The sequence below is a fragment of the Pseudophryne corroboree genome, chromosome 10 (assembly GCF_028390025.1).
Source record: "Pseudophryne corroboree isolate aPseCor3 chromosome 10, aPseCor3.hap2, whole genome shotgun sequence".
Lineage (NCBI taxonomy): Eukaryota > Metazoa > Chordata > Amphibia > Anura > Myobatrachidae > Pseudophryne > Pseudophryne corroboree.
The window spans coordinates 128384201-128403908 of record NC_086453.1 but is presented as its reverse complement, the minus strand read 5'-3'; the positions used below and the strand labels follow the sequence as shown (position 1 = coordinate 128403908).

General features: G+C 46.5%; 1 protein-coding gene across 2 annotated transcripts in view; it reads right to left on the bottom strand.

Moving 5' to 3' along the window:
• Nucleotides 1-19708, bottom strand: part of LMTK3 (lemur tyrosine kinase 3) — a 239515-nt gene that overhangs the window by 139304 nt on the left and 80503 nt on the right. For both annotated transcript variants that reach the window (XM_063942786.1, XM_063942787.1), the window contains exons 3-4: nucleotides 2132-2262; nucleotides 1001-1151 (exon numbers count right to left, since the gene is read on the bottom strand). In XM_063942786.1, the coding sequence (XP_063798856.1) occupies nucleotides 1001-1151; nucleotides 2132-2262 (282 nt within the window). The remainder of the gene's footprint in view (nucleotides 1-1000; nucleotides 1152-2131; nucleotides 2263-19708) is intronic.

Sequence of the window (19708 nt, the reverse complement as noted above, 5' to 3'; positions counted from 1 at the left end):
AGGGTTGTATTGGGCATAAAGGACCCTGGATTTTGCTATTCCCAGACTAGGCTACAAGCGCTAATGCTGTATACCATTTTGGGGGGACACAACATTTATTTATTTTTTAAATATGTATTAAAATGCAAAGAACAGTGCTGCGCAGTTCTCAGGGATCCATGCAGCACTACAGCAGCACCATGCTTTCTCTGCAATTTTTCAGTAGGTTGGCCTTCTTAAAAACGACAGGTATTGATGGCGGGTTACCTGTAGAAATTCAAAATTAGCTTTAGCAAATGTGATGGTTTTGAGCTGGAACCCGCTATCAAGTCACATGGATCCCATCAGTTTCAATGCGCCAGCAAAACTGACCCTTAGTAAATTTTGCCCATAGCAAGACTATAAAGGTATGAATATCTCCCAAATGGCAGGGGACTCATTTATTGGATCCTTGTCATTCATATATTATGGGCGGGGTTATTATTAATATATATATTAGGTGGACATCTTCTTTCAATTATTATTGCAAGCTACTCTGAGTACCAAGCAATTATTAACCCATAGCCTACTAATATGATTAACCAAAAATATATAGTTAAACATTATTATTTGTTTACTCATGCAATACCCATATATCTTTATATTGTATATGACTATCTGTTTATTTATGGTATAAAACAGGTGTTCTTTACTGTTAATGCACTCTAGTACAGAATTGGGGCACTATACGTTGGTTTTCTTGTGAGAGTTTACAGTCTGAAACTTGACTAGGGTAAATTCAATTACGCTTTTCTTAACCTATAAAGTACAATAAACTCACCATCTTTCTTGTGAATTATTAATTAATCTCCAGTTTTAAAGTAACAGTTCATAATAATATAGCACCATACTCTGGAAAGTTCTAAAACTTACCACCATATCAATTCTAGTAAAAACAAATGTCTTATTATCAAAATGGTTTGTCACGTCACTCCTCTACTTAGGCAATGGCCCAACCCCACTTGTCACCGGAATAGTGTACCTGTTTTGGGGGCCTGTGTGTTGGAGGCAGGTAAAGATACCTCTGACAGAGGTAGGATGTAGACATCAGGAATGGACTGAGAAGAGGAGGTCTCCTCAGCAGGTGGAGTGTACTCCCCTGAAAACTCTTCTCCATCCGGATTCTCAAACTCCTGGAAAACATATTAGTATAATTAATGAGAATGAAAAATACACAATACCTTCTACCTTTTGAAAGCTACTTAAGGACACAACTAGGCCAGGCTGCCTATGACCAGATATTTCCCACTTGGCCATATGTATAAAGAACACTGACAGATTTGAACTGTAGTAGCCATATCCTACGGGGACTGATTAGTGCAACTGGGCAATGACCGCAAACATTGTTAGATCTGAAACATTTGATTACATTTTATGTGTTGGTTGACATTTGATAGATCCCAATAAAATACTGATCCACACTGGGAATCATTTTGGTCCTACATACACAAGCTTAGTGGCTAACTTTGCCTATAGTAACCTCATTGGCCATCTAAATCACTGTGTGCATCAGCAGCTATAAGATACAGGAAATTGTGCATATTCTTGTTTGCAAGCTAAGTGTAAACATTGTCTCATTGGGGGTAATTCTGAGTTGATCGCAGCAGGAATTTTGTTAGCAGTTGGTCAAAAACATGTGCACTGCAGGGGGGGCAGATATAACATGTGCAGAGAGAGTTAGATTTGGGTGGGGTGTGTTCAATCTGCAATCTAAATTGCAGTGTAAAAATAAAGTAGCCAGTATTTACCCTGCATAGAAACAAAATAACCCACCCAAATCTAACTCTCTCTGCAAATGTTATATCTGCCTCCCCTGCAGTGCACATGGTTTTGCCCAACTGCTAACAAAATTCCTGCTGCGATCAACTCAGAATTACCCCCATTGTCTTCTGAGATCATCCTAAAATGACTGCATTCATCGTTAGAAGAGAAGAGGTTTGATGTGCACAAAAAACACACAAGCATTCAGCAGTATCTTAATTTAATCAACCTCTCGGAGAACGGAAAAAGTACTTCTTTAATTAACGTAATTAATGTTTAGAGACTATTCTATTTATAGTCACATACCATGAAGATTAAGAAAAGGATCTTCTATGATAATGGTAGGTCTCACCTTGAATCCAACATCTCCTCTCTTGCAGCAGAGACAAGTGAGGAGCAGGAAGATGAAGGCTAGCAGTCCAGAGCAGGAGATAAGTACCACGGCATAAGGTGGAGCGAGAGGGGCCCTTTGAGAAGAGCCATCTACAAAAGATATGGTACATAGTAGATAAGGCTTTAATATGCTGCTGGAGATATGGTTAAGAATTGATTGAATACACATCATGGATTTCCAGCACTCCTCAGAGACAAGGCAGACATTGGTATTGTTCAACAACCTGATTCAATGCCTCTACATTTACAATGCAGAATCAATTTTAAAATGTCAGTAATCACAAAAGAGCAATATAAAATATCTCTTAGCTATAGGGAATAGAAAGATATTTCGTATAACAAAATACATCATTTCTAGACAGCAGCTCTCCTGTAGTGGGACTCTTATCTTAATTCACATTTACTATTATCAATATACTGGATATTGACAGAAAACAACACCTCCATAAAAAAAAAAAACATTGGCAAGAAGCAGTGACGTGCGGTGATTCAGAGACTTTCCTGTAATAATAATGTATATGCCAGAGTTTTTACAATATAAAGTATATCAAAAATGCAAAGACTATGGGGCTGATTTATCACCATCCTTGGATGCGGATGGCATGTGATAAAATTGACCCAATCCGCACTGAGATAATTGATTACATTGCACGGATGTATTAAGTATCGCATGCAGGGGCAGAGCTTGCAAACAAGCTCAGTCCCGGCGATGACAATCTGCGACAGTATTGGCATACCTCCCAACTGTCTCGATTTTTGAGGGACTGTCCCGCTTTCCCACCCGCAGGCCACAGTGTCCCATGGTGGGGAGTCGGGGGGGTATGGGGTCAGTGGAGAGGCTTCTGTCACTCGCTGCTCTGCTTACCCCAAAGTTGGGAGGTATGGTATTGGGATGTTTTTTTTTTTAAATACCCTGATGTCCTGCTGTGCATACACCACCACCTCCAACATCGCCACTACAGCAGCTGGATCGACCCCCTATCACGACTACCCCCCCAAGCCGCAGACCCCCCCTACGGTAAATATACTTACCATGGCTGCAAGGCATCGGATCCTGTAGCCATTGCATTGCTTAATATGGAAAGCTCGATGTCTGGGAGAGTCAGTAAGCAGGGGCATAGCTACCCAGGGCTGCCAAGAGAAATCCTAGGCCCCAGTACAGTAACTTCCCCATCCCGCAGGGGGAGTGGCCACACCCTGTTAGTTGCATGGCTGCACCACTTTGGGGGCATGTCTAGCACACGAGAAGCACCCACTCACAGAAGCATGACTTACCTCCCAGCAGCTGGGACAAAGTGTTCACTATTAGGATGGTGGGTCAGTCACATAAAAGCTGCCTGCATTGGTTGCATAGCGCATTCCCTGGAACACAACCATTTTGTGAAAGTGGATCCTCCATCGTAATTTTGGGATTAAAGATGAGCTATTGCATGTAAGTGCAATCAATGTGTATATATATATATATATATATATATATATACATACACACACACACTTACATAAACACACATACATAAACACACACACACACACACACACACACACACACACACACACACACACACACACACACACTAAATGCAGAAATTGCACAGAACTTTCAGGACTTACCATGATTACAGTTGAATAAACTGAAATGTTGACTTGCACATTGGTGGTCATCACCAGAATATATTGTTACATTAGCAAAGTCCAGAGAGTGCCACAGTATTTCTGCTTTTACTACCTGTCATCCCACTAAGGGCACCCGGGAAATTGTGCAGTACTTTGGACAGAGTGCCAGCCATGACATATACAGATATAGATAGATAGATAGATAGATAGATAGATAGATAGATAGATAGATAGATAGATAGATAGATAGACAGAGACACACACACACACACACACACACACACACACACACACACACACATATACTGTATATGGTTAGATATTACGCACACATACAGGGCAGTAGAGAGTCTGGCTGGGAACAGGTACTTTTCAGGGTGTGTGGCCTATTCAAAGGAGGCGTGGTCACGCACCCTTAGAAAAAAAATACTGAAAAAATTGTATTTTAAGCATTTTAAGCGTTTTTGCACAGCAGGCAATCAGGTCTGAACTGCGCAGGCGCCGCAGTGCACTGGCACATGCCAGAGATGCGATCGCCACCTCAGCTTAGCAATCGCCTCTGCCTGATTGACAGGCAGAGGCATTCGCTGAACAGGGGGGGCGGGCCGGTGGTGTTGGGCCGCCATTGTTGGGGCGCGGTCTGGGCAACGCAGCCGCTGCGACCCGGAGAGCGACGGGTAGCTCCTTGACAGCGTGCAGGAGCTGCGCTGGTAGGGAGCTACTCTTCAGGTACAAAAGTATCGCCGCTGTGCGATAATATTGTACCTCTGCGCGTGGGGGGGGGAGACCCAGGCATGCGGGGCGGAGTAGCCCTGTGCTGGGCATCCCCCCACATGTCTGTGAAAGTGATTCAAGTCTGAATTACCCCCTTATGCCGTTGATCCAGATATTTTAGGCAGACAGTTAAATGTTTGGCTGTTACATGTGCAGTACTCTTACCCTCCAGCCGACATCAAAAATTGGGGGAGTGCCGCTAATAATTGGTTCAGTGGCTCCCGATTGTGGTTAGCGGGGGATCAGGTGCTTGTTTTCCAATGTTCCACGTGGCTCAACATGTCCGGACTTGGCGGACATTTGTGGCGATGTATGGAGATCCTGCGCCTGTAAGTCGCCCCGTCCGCTGCCTTAGTGAGGAAATATAGGGGGTAATTCAGACCTGATTGCTGCTGTACGTTAACACACAGCAGGTGATCAGGCACAAACTGCGCATGCACCGCAATGTGCAGGTGCGTCACACGGTACAAAGCGGACCGCCACTCAGTGATGGGTTTGTGCGACGGATCCGTTCGCACGGGCGATCGCAAGGAGATTGACAGGAAGAAGGCCTTTCTGGGTGGCAACTGACCATTTTCAGGGAGTGTCTGGAAAAACGCAGGCGCGTCTATGCGTTTGCGGGGATGGTTCCTGACGTAAATTTTGGTCCCGGACAGGCTGATGTGATCACAGTGGCTGAGTAAGTCCTGGGCTGCGCAGAGACTGCACAAAATCATTTTCTTGTAGTCCATAGAGGATACTGGGGATCCGTTTAGTACCATGGGGTATAGACGGGTCCACTAGGAGCCATGGGCACTTTAAGAAATTTTGATAGTGTGGGCTGGCTCCTCCCTCTATGCCCCTCCTACCATACTCAGTCTAGGAAACTGTGCCCGAGGAGACGGACATACTTTGAGAAAAGGATATAAAAGGATAGTGGCGAGTTTCCGAACCAGCACACACAAACGAGGAAAGCCAAGCTAACCAAACTTGGAACTGGAACAGCAACAGCTGAACCAAACAACAATACTTAACCAAGTAACAATGCAGGACGAACGTAGTACTGGGCGGGCTCCCAGTATCCTCTACGGACTACGAGAAAAGGATTTACCGGTAGGTAATTAAAATCCTATTTTCTCTTAAATCCTAGAGGATACTGGGGATAAATTTAGTCCCATGGGGAAGTACCAAAGCTCCCAAACTGGGTGGGAGAGTGCTGAGGGTCCTGCAGAACTGATTGACCAAACTGAAGGTCCTCAGAGGCCAAGGTATCGAACTTGCAAAACTTTGCAAACGTGTTCGAACCCGACCAAGTAGCCGCTCGGCAGAGCTGTAAGGCCGAGACACCGCAGGCAGCTGCCAAAGAAGAACCCACTGACCTAGTCGAGTGGGCCTGTACAGATTATGGAATCGGCAATCCTGCCGTGGAATAAGCATGCTGGATAGTGAGCCAGATCCAATGTGCAATTGACTGCTTTGAAGCAGTACACCCAATTTTATTGGGATCGTAAAGAACAAACAGCGAGTCCAATTTCCTGTGACGAGCTGTTCTCTTCACATACACCTTCAAAGCCCTCACAACATCCAAAGACTTTGAAGTAACAGAGGTGTCGGTCACAACCGGAACCACAATTGGTTGGTTGATTTGAAACGCCGACACCACCTTAGGAAGAACTTGCTGACGAGTCCAGCGTTCAGCTCTATCCTCATGGAAGATTAAATAGGAGCTCTTGTAAGACAACGCCCCCAGCTCTTGCAGAAGCCAAGGCCAACAGTGTGACGGTTTTCCACGTAAGATATTTTACGTCTATCTCCGGTAACGGTTCAAACCAGTCCGATTGGAAGAACTGCAGCACCAAATTGAGATCCCAAGGTGCCGTGGGAGGCACAAAGGGAGGCTGGATGTGCAGAACCCCTTTCAAGAACGTCTGGACCTCAGGATGAGACGCCAATTGTTTCTGAAAGAAAATGGACAAGGCCGAAATCTGGACTTTTATTGAGCCCAGACGTAGGCTCACATCCACACCCTACTGCAGAAAAAGCAGGAAACGTCCCAGATGAAATTCCACCGCAGAATAACTTCTGCTCTCACACCAAGAGACGTATTTCTTCCAAATACGGTGGTAATGTTTAGACGTTCCCCCCTTCCTGGCTTGGATCATAGTCGGGATGACCTTGTCAGGAATCCCTCTCCTGGCTAGAATCAGCCATTCAACTTCCATGCCGTCAAACATAGCTGTGTTAAGTCTTGATAGACGAACAGCCCCTGTTGCAGAAGATCCTCCCGAAGAGGTAGAGGCCATGGATCTTCCAGGAGCATCTCCAGAAGCTTCCTTGGCCAATCCGGAGCAATGAGAATTGCTTGAACTTTTTACCTTTTTATTCTTTTGAGAATTCTTGGGATCAGCGGAAGTGGAGGGAACATGTACATCATCTGCATCTGATAGACCCATGGAGTTGTCAGAGCGTCCACTGCCACTGCCTGTGGGTCTCTCGACACGGAACAATACCGCTTGAGCTTCTTGTTGAGACGAGAGGCCATCATGTCGCTTTGTGGACATCCCAATTGACGTGTCAAGCACCTGAACACCTCCGGGTGAAGGCCCCATTCCCCCGGGTGCTGGTCGTGTCTGCTGAGGAAGTCTGCTTCCCAGTTGTCTACTCCCGGAATAAAGACCGCCGACAACGCCACAGCGTGTTTTTCTGCCCAGCGGAGAATTCTTGATACCTCTAACATTGCTGCTCTGTTTTTCGTTCCTCCCTGTCAGTTTATGTATGTTACTGCCGTCACATTGTCCGACTGAACCTGAATGGCCCGATCTTGAAGAAGATATGAGGCCTTCAGAAGGCTGTTGTATACAGCCCTGAGATCCAGAATGTTGATTGGAAGGATGACTTCCTGACTCGACTATCTTCCTTGAAACTGCACCCCCTGTGTGACCACTCCCCAACCTGTGAGGCTTGCGTCTGTGGTTAGCAGAATCCAATTCTGAATCCCGAACCTTCGGCCCTCGATTAGGTGAGAAGTCTGTAACCACCACAGAAGGGAGATCCTGGCCTTTGGTGCATGTGAAGATGCGATCCGGACCATTTGTCCAACAGATCCAGCTGGAAGGGCCTCGCATACTTCCATACTGAAGCGCCTTGTAAGAGGCCACCATTTTCCCCAGAAGGTGAATGCATACTTGCACCGATATCCGGGTTGGCTTCAGGACATCCCGAACCATCGACTGGATTACCAATGCCTTTTCCAACGGAAGAAAAACTTTCTGCAACTCTGTGTCCAGTATCATTCCCAGAAATGGGAGCCTCCGATTTGGCTCTAAATGAGATTTCGGGAATTTAGACTTCACCCGTGATCCAGGAGTAGTTTGGTTGTGAGACCAATGCTGCTCAACAACCTTTCCCTGGACGGTGCCTTTATAAGAAGATCGTCCAGGTACGAAATTATGTTCACTCCCTGCTTGCGAAGGAGAAGCATCGTCTCTGCCATCACCTTGGTGAACACCCTCGGTGCCGTGGAGAGACCAAATGGCAGGGCCTGGAACTAGTAGTGACAGTCCTGTAGTGCAAAGCGTAGATAAGCCTGGTGAGGCGGCCAGATCGGAATGTGAAGGTACGCATCCCTGATATCCAGAGACACTAGGAATTCCCCCTCCTCCAGACTTGAGATCACAGCTCTCAGAGACTCCATCTTGAATTTGAACACTCGTAAGTACGGGTTTAATGATTTTAGATTCAAAATCGGTCTCACCGAACCATCCTGTTTCGGTACTACAAACTGGTTGGATTAGTAGCCCTTGTTTTGCAGATGTGGTGGAACTGGAACAATGACCTGAGTCTGTACCAGTTTTTGAATGGCACCCCGTAGGGTTATACTGTACTTGCCTCTTGTGAAGCTGGTAAACCTGATTTGAAGAATCTGTGAGGTTGGAGCTCCTGAAACTCCAGTTTGGAGCCATGGGAAATAAGATCTATGACCCAGGGATCCTGGCATGATGTTGTCCAGATGTGACTGAAATTTCATAGTCGTGCTCCCACCTGCCAGTCTTCCAGGCCTCGCGGTCCACAGTCATGTAGAAGGCTTTGAGGAAGCAGAACTGGAGCTCTGTTCCTGAGAACCGGCAGTTGCTGGTTTGCCTCTGTTGGCAGTAGAAGATCCTCTGACTTTGCCCTTGAACTAACTTGGCAGTCCAAAAGGACTGTAGGGAAGGTCTTCCTGGTTGGGGGAGCTGCAGAAGGAAGATATGTGGACTTACCCGCAGTAGCTTTGGAGATCCATTTGTCCAGTTCATCTCCAAATAATGCCTCTCCTGTGAAGGGTAGGCCTTCCACGCCTTTCCTGGAGTCCGCGTCCGCAGTCCACTGACGTAACCATAAGCCCATGCGTGCTGATACTGCCATATCAGTGGTGCATGCATTAAGAAAACCTACTTCTATTATGGCTTCCACCATAAAGTTTGCAGAATCCTGTATATGTTGCAGGAGCAACACAAACTTCCCCATAGATAAGGAATCCAACCCTTCAATAAGGTTACCCAACCATTTAGCAATGACTTTAGTAATCCATGCATGTGCTATAGTGGGTCTCTGAGCCACCCCAGCAGCTGTGTATGAGGATTTGAGTGTAGTCTCAATCTTACGATCAGCTATTTCTTTCAGGGTGGCTGCACCAGGGACGGGTAATACAATCTTTCGTGACAACCTGGACACAGATGCATCCACTATCAGTGGACTTTCCCATTTTTTCCTATCCTCAGGAGGAAAAGGAAAAGATGAGAGTAACCTTTTAGGGATTTGAAATTTCTTACCAGGATTAACCCACGGTTCTTCAAACAGGGTATTCAATTCCTTTGACACAGGAAAAATGACTGAGGACTTTTTTTTTACATTAAAATAAGATTCCTCACACTCCTCTGTCACCTTATCAGGAATTTGTAGCACATCCCTGATAGCTTCTATAAGAACCTATATTACCTGTGACAGAGCAGCGTCCCCCCCTTCTGAATCCACCTCCCCCCTCCTCCATGTCTGACCCGTCAGCGTCAGAGTCAGACTGCAGGATATGGGCCAGAGTTTGTTTTTGTGGACAAATGGCAAGGGACTGAGACGCCTGTTTGGGGACTGAGTCCTGTCTTAAGTATTGTTTCTCTTTCTCATTGCGGGACAATTTATTAAGAGATATTAGAAATCATTCCTTTGAGGGAATCCAGCCACGCTGGTTCAGCCCCGCTAGCCTGAGACGGTGCACTACACTGAGTACATAGTAGTGAGCACCCTGGGGAAGAGGAACACTCTGGCAGACATGAAACACACTCTTTGCCTGACATATTGTAAATGTGACAGCACACACACACACACACACACACACACACACACAGGAAAGGTTAAAAACACAACTAATCCGCAAAGAGCCCTTCCAGGGAGACACAGAGGTATTTGGAGCCAGCCCTCAATGCGCCCTTATCGCTAATGCCAAGCTTAGCCCGGTTGCAGACTAAGGGGTTTATTTACTAATATTCGTGTGTGTGCTGTTTTTAAGGGAGCTTGATCTCGAATGGTATCGGGTGCATTTTCCTGCAACTTTTTGAATCCTGATACGGTAATTTACAAAGCTGCCAAGTTTCCAACATTCGTATTTTCCGATGTCGATGTGATTCGGAATGTCGGGCAGTGTTTTACGGGAGTGATTAGTAAGACACTGCCTGACAAAACACAAGGAATCCCGGCTGGATCTGTGACATCCGTGCAGAGCTTCACTGTGTGCATTCTGAGAAGTGCAGAATGGATTCAAAATAAAAATAAAATTTGTGTGGGGTCCCCCCTCCTAAGCATAACCAGCCTCAGGCTCTTTGAGCCGGTCCTGGTTGTAAAAATACAGGAAAAAACTGACTCGGGTTCCCCCATATTTAAACAACCAGCAACGGGCTCTGCACCTGGTCCTGGTGCCAAAAATATGGGGGACAAAAAACGTAGGGGTCCCCCGTATTTTTACCACCAGCACCGGGCTCCACTAGTCAGAGAGATAATGCCACAGCCGGGGGACACTTTATATTGGTCCCTGCGGCCCTGGCATTAAATACCCAACTAGTCACCCCTGGCCGGGGTACCCTGGAAGAGTGGGGACCCCTTAAATCAAGGGGTCCCCCCTCCAGCCACCCAAGGACCAGGGGTGAAGCCCGAGGCTGTCCCCCCCATCTGTGGGCGGTGGATGGGAAGCTGATAGCCTTTTGTGCAAAAAAAGAATATTGTTTTTTGTAGCAGAACTACAAGTCCCAGCAAGCCTCCCGCGCAAGCTGTTACTTGGAGAACCACAAATACCAGCATGCGGGGGGGGGGGAATGGGCCCACTGGTACCTGTAGTTCTACTGCAAAAAATTACCCAAATAAAAACAAAACACAGACACCGTGACAGTAAAACTTTAATGTACATACATGCACACTTACATACATACATACTTACCTATGTTGACCCGAAGCACTCGGTCCCCTTGTCCAGTAGAATCCAGGGGTACCTGTAAATAAAAATATACTTACAAAGAATCCAGTGTAGATCAGTCCTCTTCTTAAAAGTTATAATTCACATACTTTGCAAAAAAACAAACCGCTCACCCGACCCACGAACTGAAAGGGGATCCATGTTTACACATGGATCCCCTTTCCCCGAATGTCGGGACCCCCATGACTCCTGTCAAAGAGGGTCCCTTCAGCCAATCAGGGAGCGCAACGTCATGGCACTATCCTGATTGGCTATGTGCGCCTGCACTGTCAGTCAGGCGGCGCACTGTGGTTACAATGTAGCGTAGCGGCGCTACATTATATCCAATGGTGGGAACTTTGCGGTCTGCGGTAGACCGCGAGGTTAAGTGGGGTCACTCTTGTGGGTGACCCCACTTTTTACACTAAACAGACCCTTTCCCACAGGTAACCATGCACAGATCTCACTGATCCGTGCTTGATTATCCAAAATCGCCAGGAAAATGCAGGTCTATTTTTTTGCTGCTTTTTTTTAACGAATCGCAAAAAAATACACCCGCAATTGAGCATTCAGAGATTAACACCCAAATACGAATGAATAGTAAATTCCCGTGTTGTATGAACAAACAGCCGCGTATGACCGATGGTCTATTAATTCGTATTTCTGAACTTTGCCGTCAAAACCATTACGAATAGCTCAAACACTGCCGAGATTTGTGCTTAGTAAATTCCCGGACAAAATCTGAACTTTAGTAAATAAACTCCTAAGTACCCAGACTGGGGACTTAGTACACTAATAATCGCTTTCCCCCTGCTATGACCCCCTGGTACCGCTGAGGTAATCTGGAGTCACACTGGAGGAGCTGCGCTTCCCTGTCAGTCAGCGTCTGTGTCCACTGCAGAGGGAAAATGGCGCTGGTGAGCTGCTGGATCCACTCATAGTGAAGCCCCGCCCCTTCAATGGCGCGTGGTCTTCCAGCTTTTTTTATACTGGCTGAGGTAATTTGTGCTTAAAATGGAGACAGAACCATTTAAAGGCTTAGTTCGCCAGTGTGGGTACTGTGTACAGTGTACTGAGACGCAATTGTGTACTGAGTCTGGAGACGCAATCCGCCCCGGTTAGAAACCGTGCGTCTCCATACCCTCATGCCGCCATAATGGCTGGCGACCCAATAACCGGGATGCCGGCTTAGTACTCACCACTCTTCTTTCTTCTGGCTCTGTTAGGGGTGGCGGCGTGCTGTGGGAATGTACGCTTGCCGTGGTGCGTCTTGAGAATAGTTCCCTCAGGAGCTAGTGTCCCATCAGCGGGGAACGGGACCATTAACCCTTCAAGAGGTTGGGCCGTTCCCATCCCTAAGTACCATGAAGCAGGCAGGCTGGTGCCATCCAGTCCTGCCTAAAAATAACAAACAGAAAAATAAATGCAGAAAACTCTTCAGGAGCTTCCATAAGCGTGACCGGCTCCTCCGGGCACATTTTCTAAACTGAGTCTGGTAGGGGGGGCATAGAGGGAGGAGCCAGCCCACACTATCAAATTCTTAAAGTGCCCATGGTTCCTAGTGGACCCATCTATATTCCATGGTACTAAATGGATCCCCAGTATCCTCTAGGACGTAGGATAAATCAGTTTGTACAGCTCTGCTACACTTACGTTCGCATCACTTGCACAGCTAAAATACCCTTCCCCTGTAGGCGGCGACTATCTGATCGCAGCAGTGCAAAAATCGCTTGCTGGCGATCAGGTCTTAATTAGGCCCATAGTGTCCCAAAGTATTCCAAGGAACTGGAAATTACAGGTCCTCTATAACTCCTCTATAACCCGTTTCGCTCCTCTGCTGTTGCTAGGACTGTGTCGCACACGTTTCTTACGTCACCTCTTAGGACTGGCTGGCCCTGTATGTACTAGAACACAATTTTGCTGAATCCAAAATGTTGTACTGAGGAATTTACATTGTAAACTTCATTGTGGCAGGTGCTGATGTAATTGAATAAAGAATATGCACAGTTATAATCAGTTTTAACTCACCAGTCTACTTGTCTCCCCCAAACCAGCAGCACTGTACAAGTGTCAAGCCGGGGACATCTACAGTTCTAAAGTACTCATCACCTTTGCACTGGATTCTCCTCCAGCCATGGGCGTAATTATAATGGGCACAAGGGGTACCATTGCTATGGGGCCAAGATGCTTAGAATGCCCCTATTATAAAGTTGCATACCGATTTCCCTGCCAGGCAATTGGGTCTGATCCATTGCCCAGCCTGAATTACGTAACACCATCGTTTTTCAGTGAGAGGAGTGTGCAGTGGATGTTATAATGGTAAGGGGGCACTGTAACGTGTCATAATTTGAACTGGAGGTCACTGTAATGTGTCATAATCTGATCTGCTCATTGTAATGTGGTGGGCACTATAATGTTACATAATAAGAACCGGGCACTTTAATGTAGCACAGTATGAAGTGGAGGCACTATAGTGTGGTATACTATGAACTGGGGCACTGTAACGTGGCATAATTTAAACTGGAGGGCACTCTAATGTGACACAGTATGTACAGGGGCACTGTCATGTGGTATAATATGAACTGGGGGCACTGTAATGTGGCATAATATGGACTGGGGGCACTGTAATGTGGCATAATATGGACTGGGGACACTGTCATAATGTTTATTGGGGATGCTGCGTGGCATAATGTGTACTGGCAGCCCTACAGTGTGACATCATGTAAACCAGGGAACTACAATGGTTCATAAAATAATCTAGGGCACTGCGATGGGGCATAATATGAAATAGGGCACTATTATGATTCAGAAAATGAACTAGGGCACTATTATGGGGCATACAATTAATAACTGCTGCAGAGAGATGTCTTTCAAAAAGCATTGGAACAGGGCCCCTTCAATATGCTGTTATGGGGCCCATAAAGTTCTGGTTACACCCCTGCCTCAAGCATCTTATTCTTTTAACAAAAAGTTCTAATTGCACAGAGCCTCATTACGTCTGAACACTATCCATGTGATTTTAAAATATCCAAGGTTGTACAGTTACAGGTTGAACATCCTTTGCAACACAGGTTGTGGGGAGTACTCCTAATCTGCAGGAGTCTCCCGCATAAATACAGAATGATAATTGGGAAATGGGGGGCTGGTGAATTTCATGCATTTGTGATTGCACAGCACTGCATAATTGTTTGGTGCTGTATATAAAGGATAATAATAATGACTGTGCATGTCTTTATCATGTTAGAAATGAGTATAATGTTTACAATATCTGGATAATCTTAAATTTTTCATTTATACAAAAACAAACAAGAAGGGTAACGTCGATTTTCTGTTAACATCATTTTTAACATCATACTGTAGCTACGCTTCCAGTATAAATTATTCAGCCATTTACTGGGACTCATGAATAAATAATTATCATAATAATGGCAATGTTTAAATACCTCATTCATTAGTATTGATTTTTCTAGCTTGCTGTTAACCAATTAGTTGTAATACACCAGGCAGCATAAACAAAATATTTACATCATAGTTGCTATTCTTCTGGATGTCTCCCGGACTCATGAGTTTCAGGTACTTCTCCCAGACTTCCAGGAGTGCAGTGCAGTCTTCCGGAGGTGATTTAAAAATTCACATCTGCACATGTGCTGTATGTAAAAACTTGCATTTTGCACCGAGCACAGAGATCCGTCTTACTCAGAATCAGCCCCATAAGGAGGAATTTAATACAGTAGATCATGATGTCCCACCGGACTGTCACGATCCGGGTATCTGGACGCCATTTATTACCCATCAGATGCCTCCTAAGGCTGGCTCAGCGCTCCAGATCCCATCTGTTATCCTAATGTTCACATTCCTGCATCCTCTCCTGTCTCTCTGAGACGCTGTCACAGTAACGCCTTATTACATCTGGCATGGCGTCTCCCGCGGCCTCCGCCGCCGTCCCTGAGCTTCTGCATGCAGAGTGTCAGAGTGGCGATTACGTCAGCCGCGGCCTCCGCTGTGTCCGCGTGGTTGGATGTGCACTTGTCAGCCTGGCGTCTCCTGTCTCCAGTGGCCGGCGCCGCCATTACTGTTTTCATTACCACATGGATTACAAACCAAACTTCCCTCCAAGTGTCTGCATGGGCGCAGCCATCTTGGATTCTGTCAGCTGATCATTTCCTCCAATCTGTTGTCAGTATTGTTAATCTGCATAATTGCCTAGCCAATCCCTTCCTTGCTGCAGGTATAAATACACTGTGCCTGAGCAAGGAAGGCGTCAGTGCTTTGGTTGTCAAACCTAGTTCCTGTTTGTCTCTCTCCTGTGATTGTCTTCCAGGTTCCAGCTCCTGTCTCAAGACTTCCACCATAGAGACCCGCACCAGCATTCCACCTGCGGTGTAGCCTGACTCTCCAATCCATTGTGGATTCATCTGTTTCCAGCTACAACATTACCTGCTTCCAGCTCAGCTTCCAGCAGAGTACAGCTTCCCTTAAAGGGCCGGTGTCCTTTCTACACTTTACCACTCTCCACCGGTATTATTATTTCTCCGCTCTCAAGTTCCACATTTCAGTTCATATTTCATCGCTCCCAAGTTCATTTATTATTTAACTGGTTCCAGCCAGTATCCACTCCGTGCTAACAACAGTCTGGTTCCAGCCAGTATCCACAGCAGCTGTTTTATCTTCAGCAACCCAGCTTTTCCTGGAACACCAGCTGGCACAATCCTGGGTTATCTCCATTGCTACAGTCGGGCCTGGTAAGGACTTTCCATCTAGAAGATCATAAGAACTATCTCACACTACCAGTGCCCTGTGGCTCCTGCCATCCTGTAGTACCCAGGAACTGTATTTATTCTTTGCTGACTTTTACGTTTTCTTTTACTGCTGCTGTGTTGCGGAGTTGTCATAATAAACATCATTGACTTTTATCCAAGTTGTCGTGGTCACGCCTTCGGGCAGTTATTATTCATGTTACTTACATGTCCAGGGGTCTGATACAACCTCCCAGGTTCCGGTACATCTCAGCCCCTACAACTGAGGCTGCCTCCCGTCAGCTCAGGCCCTCAGTTGTGACAGTAAGCACTGACCTAATGAATCCAGCCGGAGACCAGGATCAAGCGGCCAGGCCAATGCAAGAACTGGCAGCCCGACTAGAACATCAGGAGGCTGCACAGGGCCACATCATCCGCTGTCTCCAGGATCTCTCTACTCGGCTGGATGGGATTCAGACAACTCTCCGTGGATCAAGCGCGTCTGGTGCGTCAACCACAGTGACTCCAGCTATAACCCCACCCACCTTACCCATTTCTGCTCCACGTCTTCATCTTCCAACGCCAGCAAAATTTGACGGATCTCCAAGATTCTGCAGGGGATTTCTCAACCAGTGTGAGATTCAGTTTGAGCTACAACCTGGCAATTTTCCCAGTGACCGTACAAAAATTGCCTACATTATTTCTCTTCTCAGTGGCTCAGCCCTTGATTGGGCATCACCGTTATGGGAGAGGTCCGACACCCTGCTATCTTCCTACACTGCCTTCGTGTCAACATTCAGGCGCATCTTCGACGAGCCAGGCCGGGTAACCTCAGCTTCATCCGAGATTCTCCGTTTACGCCAGGGGTCACGTACTGTAGGACAATATCTGATACAGTTCCAGATCCTGGCATCCGAACTGGCATGGAACGACGAGGCCCTGTATGCTGCATTCTGGCATGGCTTATCTGAGCGTATTAAAGATGAGTTAGCTACCAGAGACTTACCTTCTAAGTTAGATGAGCTAATCTCACTCTGCACGAAAGTTGATTTACGTTTCAGAGAGAGAGCAACTGAGCGTGGAAGATCATCTGCTCCAAAATCTTCTGCTCCTCCTCCTCGTCAACTGTCACCATCTAAAGATGAGCCCATGCAACTTGGCCGTTCCCGTTTAACTCCTGCTGAGCGCCGAAGACGTCTCTCCGAGTTTCTCTGTCTCTATTGTGCAGCTCCGTCTCACACCATTAATGCCTGTCCCAAACGTCCGGGAAACTCCAAATCCTAGCTCGCCAAGGAGAGGGCCGGCTAGGAGTAATGATCTCCTCTCCATCTCCTCAAGATTGTAATCTCCCAGTCTCGCTTCAAGTTGCTCAACGTTATCGGAACATCATTGCCCTCCTTGATTCCGGAGCGGCTGGGAACTTTATTACCGAAGCCTATGTTAAACGGTGGTCCCTACCCACCGAGAGACTTCCTTCGTCCATTTCTTTAACTGCCGTGGATGGCAGCAAAATTTTTGATGCAGTCATTTCTTTAAGGACTCTACCAGTTCGTCTGAGAGTGGGAGTTCTTCATTCCGAACTTATTTCTTTTTTAGTGATTCCAAGAGCAACACATCCTGTGGTCCTGGGCCTTCCATGGCTCCGTCTTCACAATCCTACAATTGATTGGACGACTACGCAAATCCTGGCATGGGGTTCCTCCTGTGCTGAGACATGTTTGTTTAAAGTATTGCCTGTCTGTTCTTCCTCCCCCAGGTCGTCTGATGTTCCACCTCCTCCATATCAAGATTTCACGGATGTGTTCAGTAAAGCTTCTGCTGATATCCTTCCTCCTCATAGAGAATGGGACTGTCCGATTGATCTCGTTCCAGGGAAGGTTCTACCTCGAGGCCGAACTTATCCGTTGTCTCTGCCTGAGACGCATTCTATGGAGGAATATATTAAAGAGAACCTAGCAAAGGGGTTCATTCGACCTTCTTCTTCTCCAGCCGGCGCAGGCTTCTTTTTTGTAAAAAAGAAAGATGGTGGTCTGCGGCCGTGCATCGACTACAGAGGTTTGAACGACATTACCATCAAGAACCGTTATCCTTTACCCCTGATTACTGAGCTCTTTGACAGAGTTAGCGGAGCTACCATCTTTACAAAGCTGGACTTGCGAGGTGCATACAATCTCATCCGGATCCGTGAGGGTGACGAGTGGAAGACCGCCTTTAACACCCGTGACGGACATTATGAGTACCTCGTCATGCCCTTCGGATTGAGCAATGCTCCAGCTGTCTTCCAGCATTTTGTCAATGAGATCTTCAGAGACATTCTATATCGTCATGTCGTGGTCTATCTAGACGATATCCTCATTTTTGCCAACGATTTAGAGGAACATCGTTTTTGGGTTAAAGAGGTTCTGTCCCGTCTCCGTGTCAATCATCTCTATTGCAAATTAGAAAAATGCGTCTTTGAAGTCAAGTCCATTCCGTTTCTAGGGTACATTGTGTCCGGTTCCGGACTAGAGATGGATCCTGAGAAACTACAAGCAATCCAAAATTGGCCGGTACCCTTAACCCTCAAAGGGGTCCAGAGGTTCTTAGGGTTCGCCAACTATTACCGAAAGTTTATACGAGACTTTTCCACCATTGTGGCGCCTATTACTGCTTTCACTAAGAAGGGTGCTAACCCGTCCAAGTGGTCTGAAGAAGCCATGCAAGCATTTCATCTTTTAAAACAAAGGTTCATCTCTGCGCCTGTTCTGAAACAGCCTGACATCGACTCTCCTTTCATCTTAGAGGTGGATGCCTCCTCCGTTGGAGTAGGAGCGGTGTTATCTCAGAGGGCTAAAGATGGCCATTTACACCCTTGCAGTTTCTTCTCCCGGAAGTTCTCCCCAGCTGAGCGCAACTATGCCATTGGCGACCAGGAGTTGCTAGCCATCAAGCTCGCTCTAGAAGAGTGGAGGTATCTGTTGGAGGGAGCTTCTCATTCAATCACCATACTTACAGACCACAAGAACCTTTTATACCTGAAGGGCGCACAATGTCTCAACCCTCGTCAGGCCAGATGGGCACTTTTCTTTTCCAGGTTCGACTTTAAACTCCAGTTCTGTCCGGGCTCTCAGAATCGCAAGGCCGATGCCCTTTCCCGCTCATGGGAGCAAGAAAATGAGTCAGAGTCTTCAGACAAGCATCCTATTATAAATCCGTTGGCATTCTCCACGGTAGGGATGGACTCTACGCCCCCATCAGGGAAAAGTTTTGTGAAGCCGATGCTAAGGAAGAAGCTCATGCATTGGGCTCATGCTTCCCGTTTTGCCGGACATACAGGTATCCAAAAAACCCTGGAGTTTATCTCTAGGTCCTATTGGTGGCCAACTCTGAAAAAGGACGTCTTGGAGTTTATTGCATCTTGCCCAAAGTGTGCCCAACATAAAGTATCCCGCCAGTCGCCTGCGGGGCAACTGGTTCCACTATCCGTTCCCCGTCGACCATGGACCCACTTGTCGATGGATTTCATTACAGACTTACCCATGTGCAACAAGTTCAATACCATCTGGGTGGTAGTTGACCGGTTCACCAAGATGGCACACTTCATTCCTCTCACCGGTCTTCCGTCAGCTTCCAAGTTGGCTCAAGTATTCATACAAGAGATCTTCCGACTCCACGGTCTTCCTGAAGAAATTATCTCAGATCGGGGAGTTCAATTCACAGCCAAATTCTGGCGAAGTTTATGTCAAGTCCTCCAAGTCAAGCTAAAGTTTTCCACGGCTTACCATCCTCAGACCAATGGTCAAACCGAGAGGGTGAATCAGGACTTGGAGGCCTTCCTCCGCATCTATGTGTCCTCCTCTCAAGATGACTGGGTTCAATTACTTCCCTGGGCCGAGTTCTGTCATAACAACCAGTATCATTCTTCATCTGCTTCAACACCATTCTTCACTAACTTTGGATTCCACCCTAAAGTTCC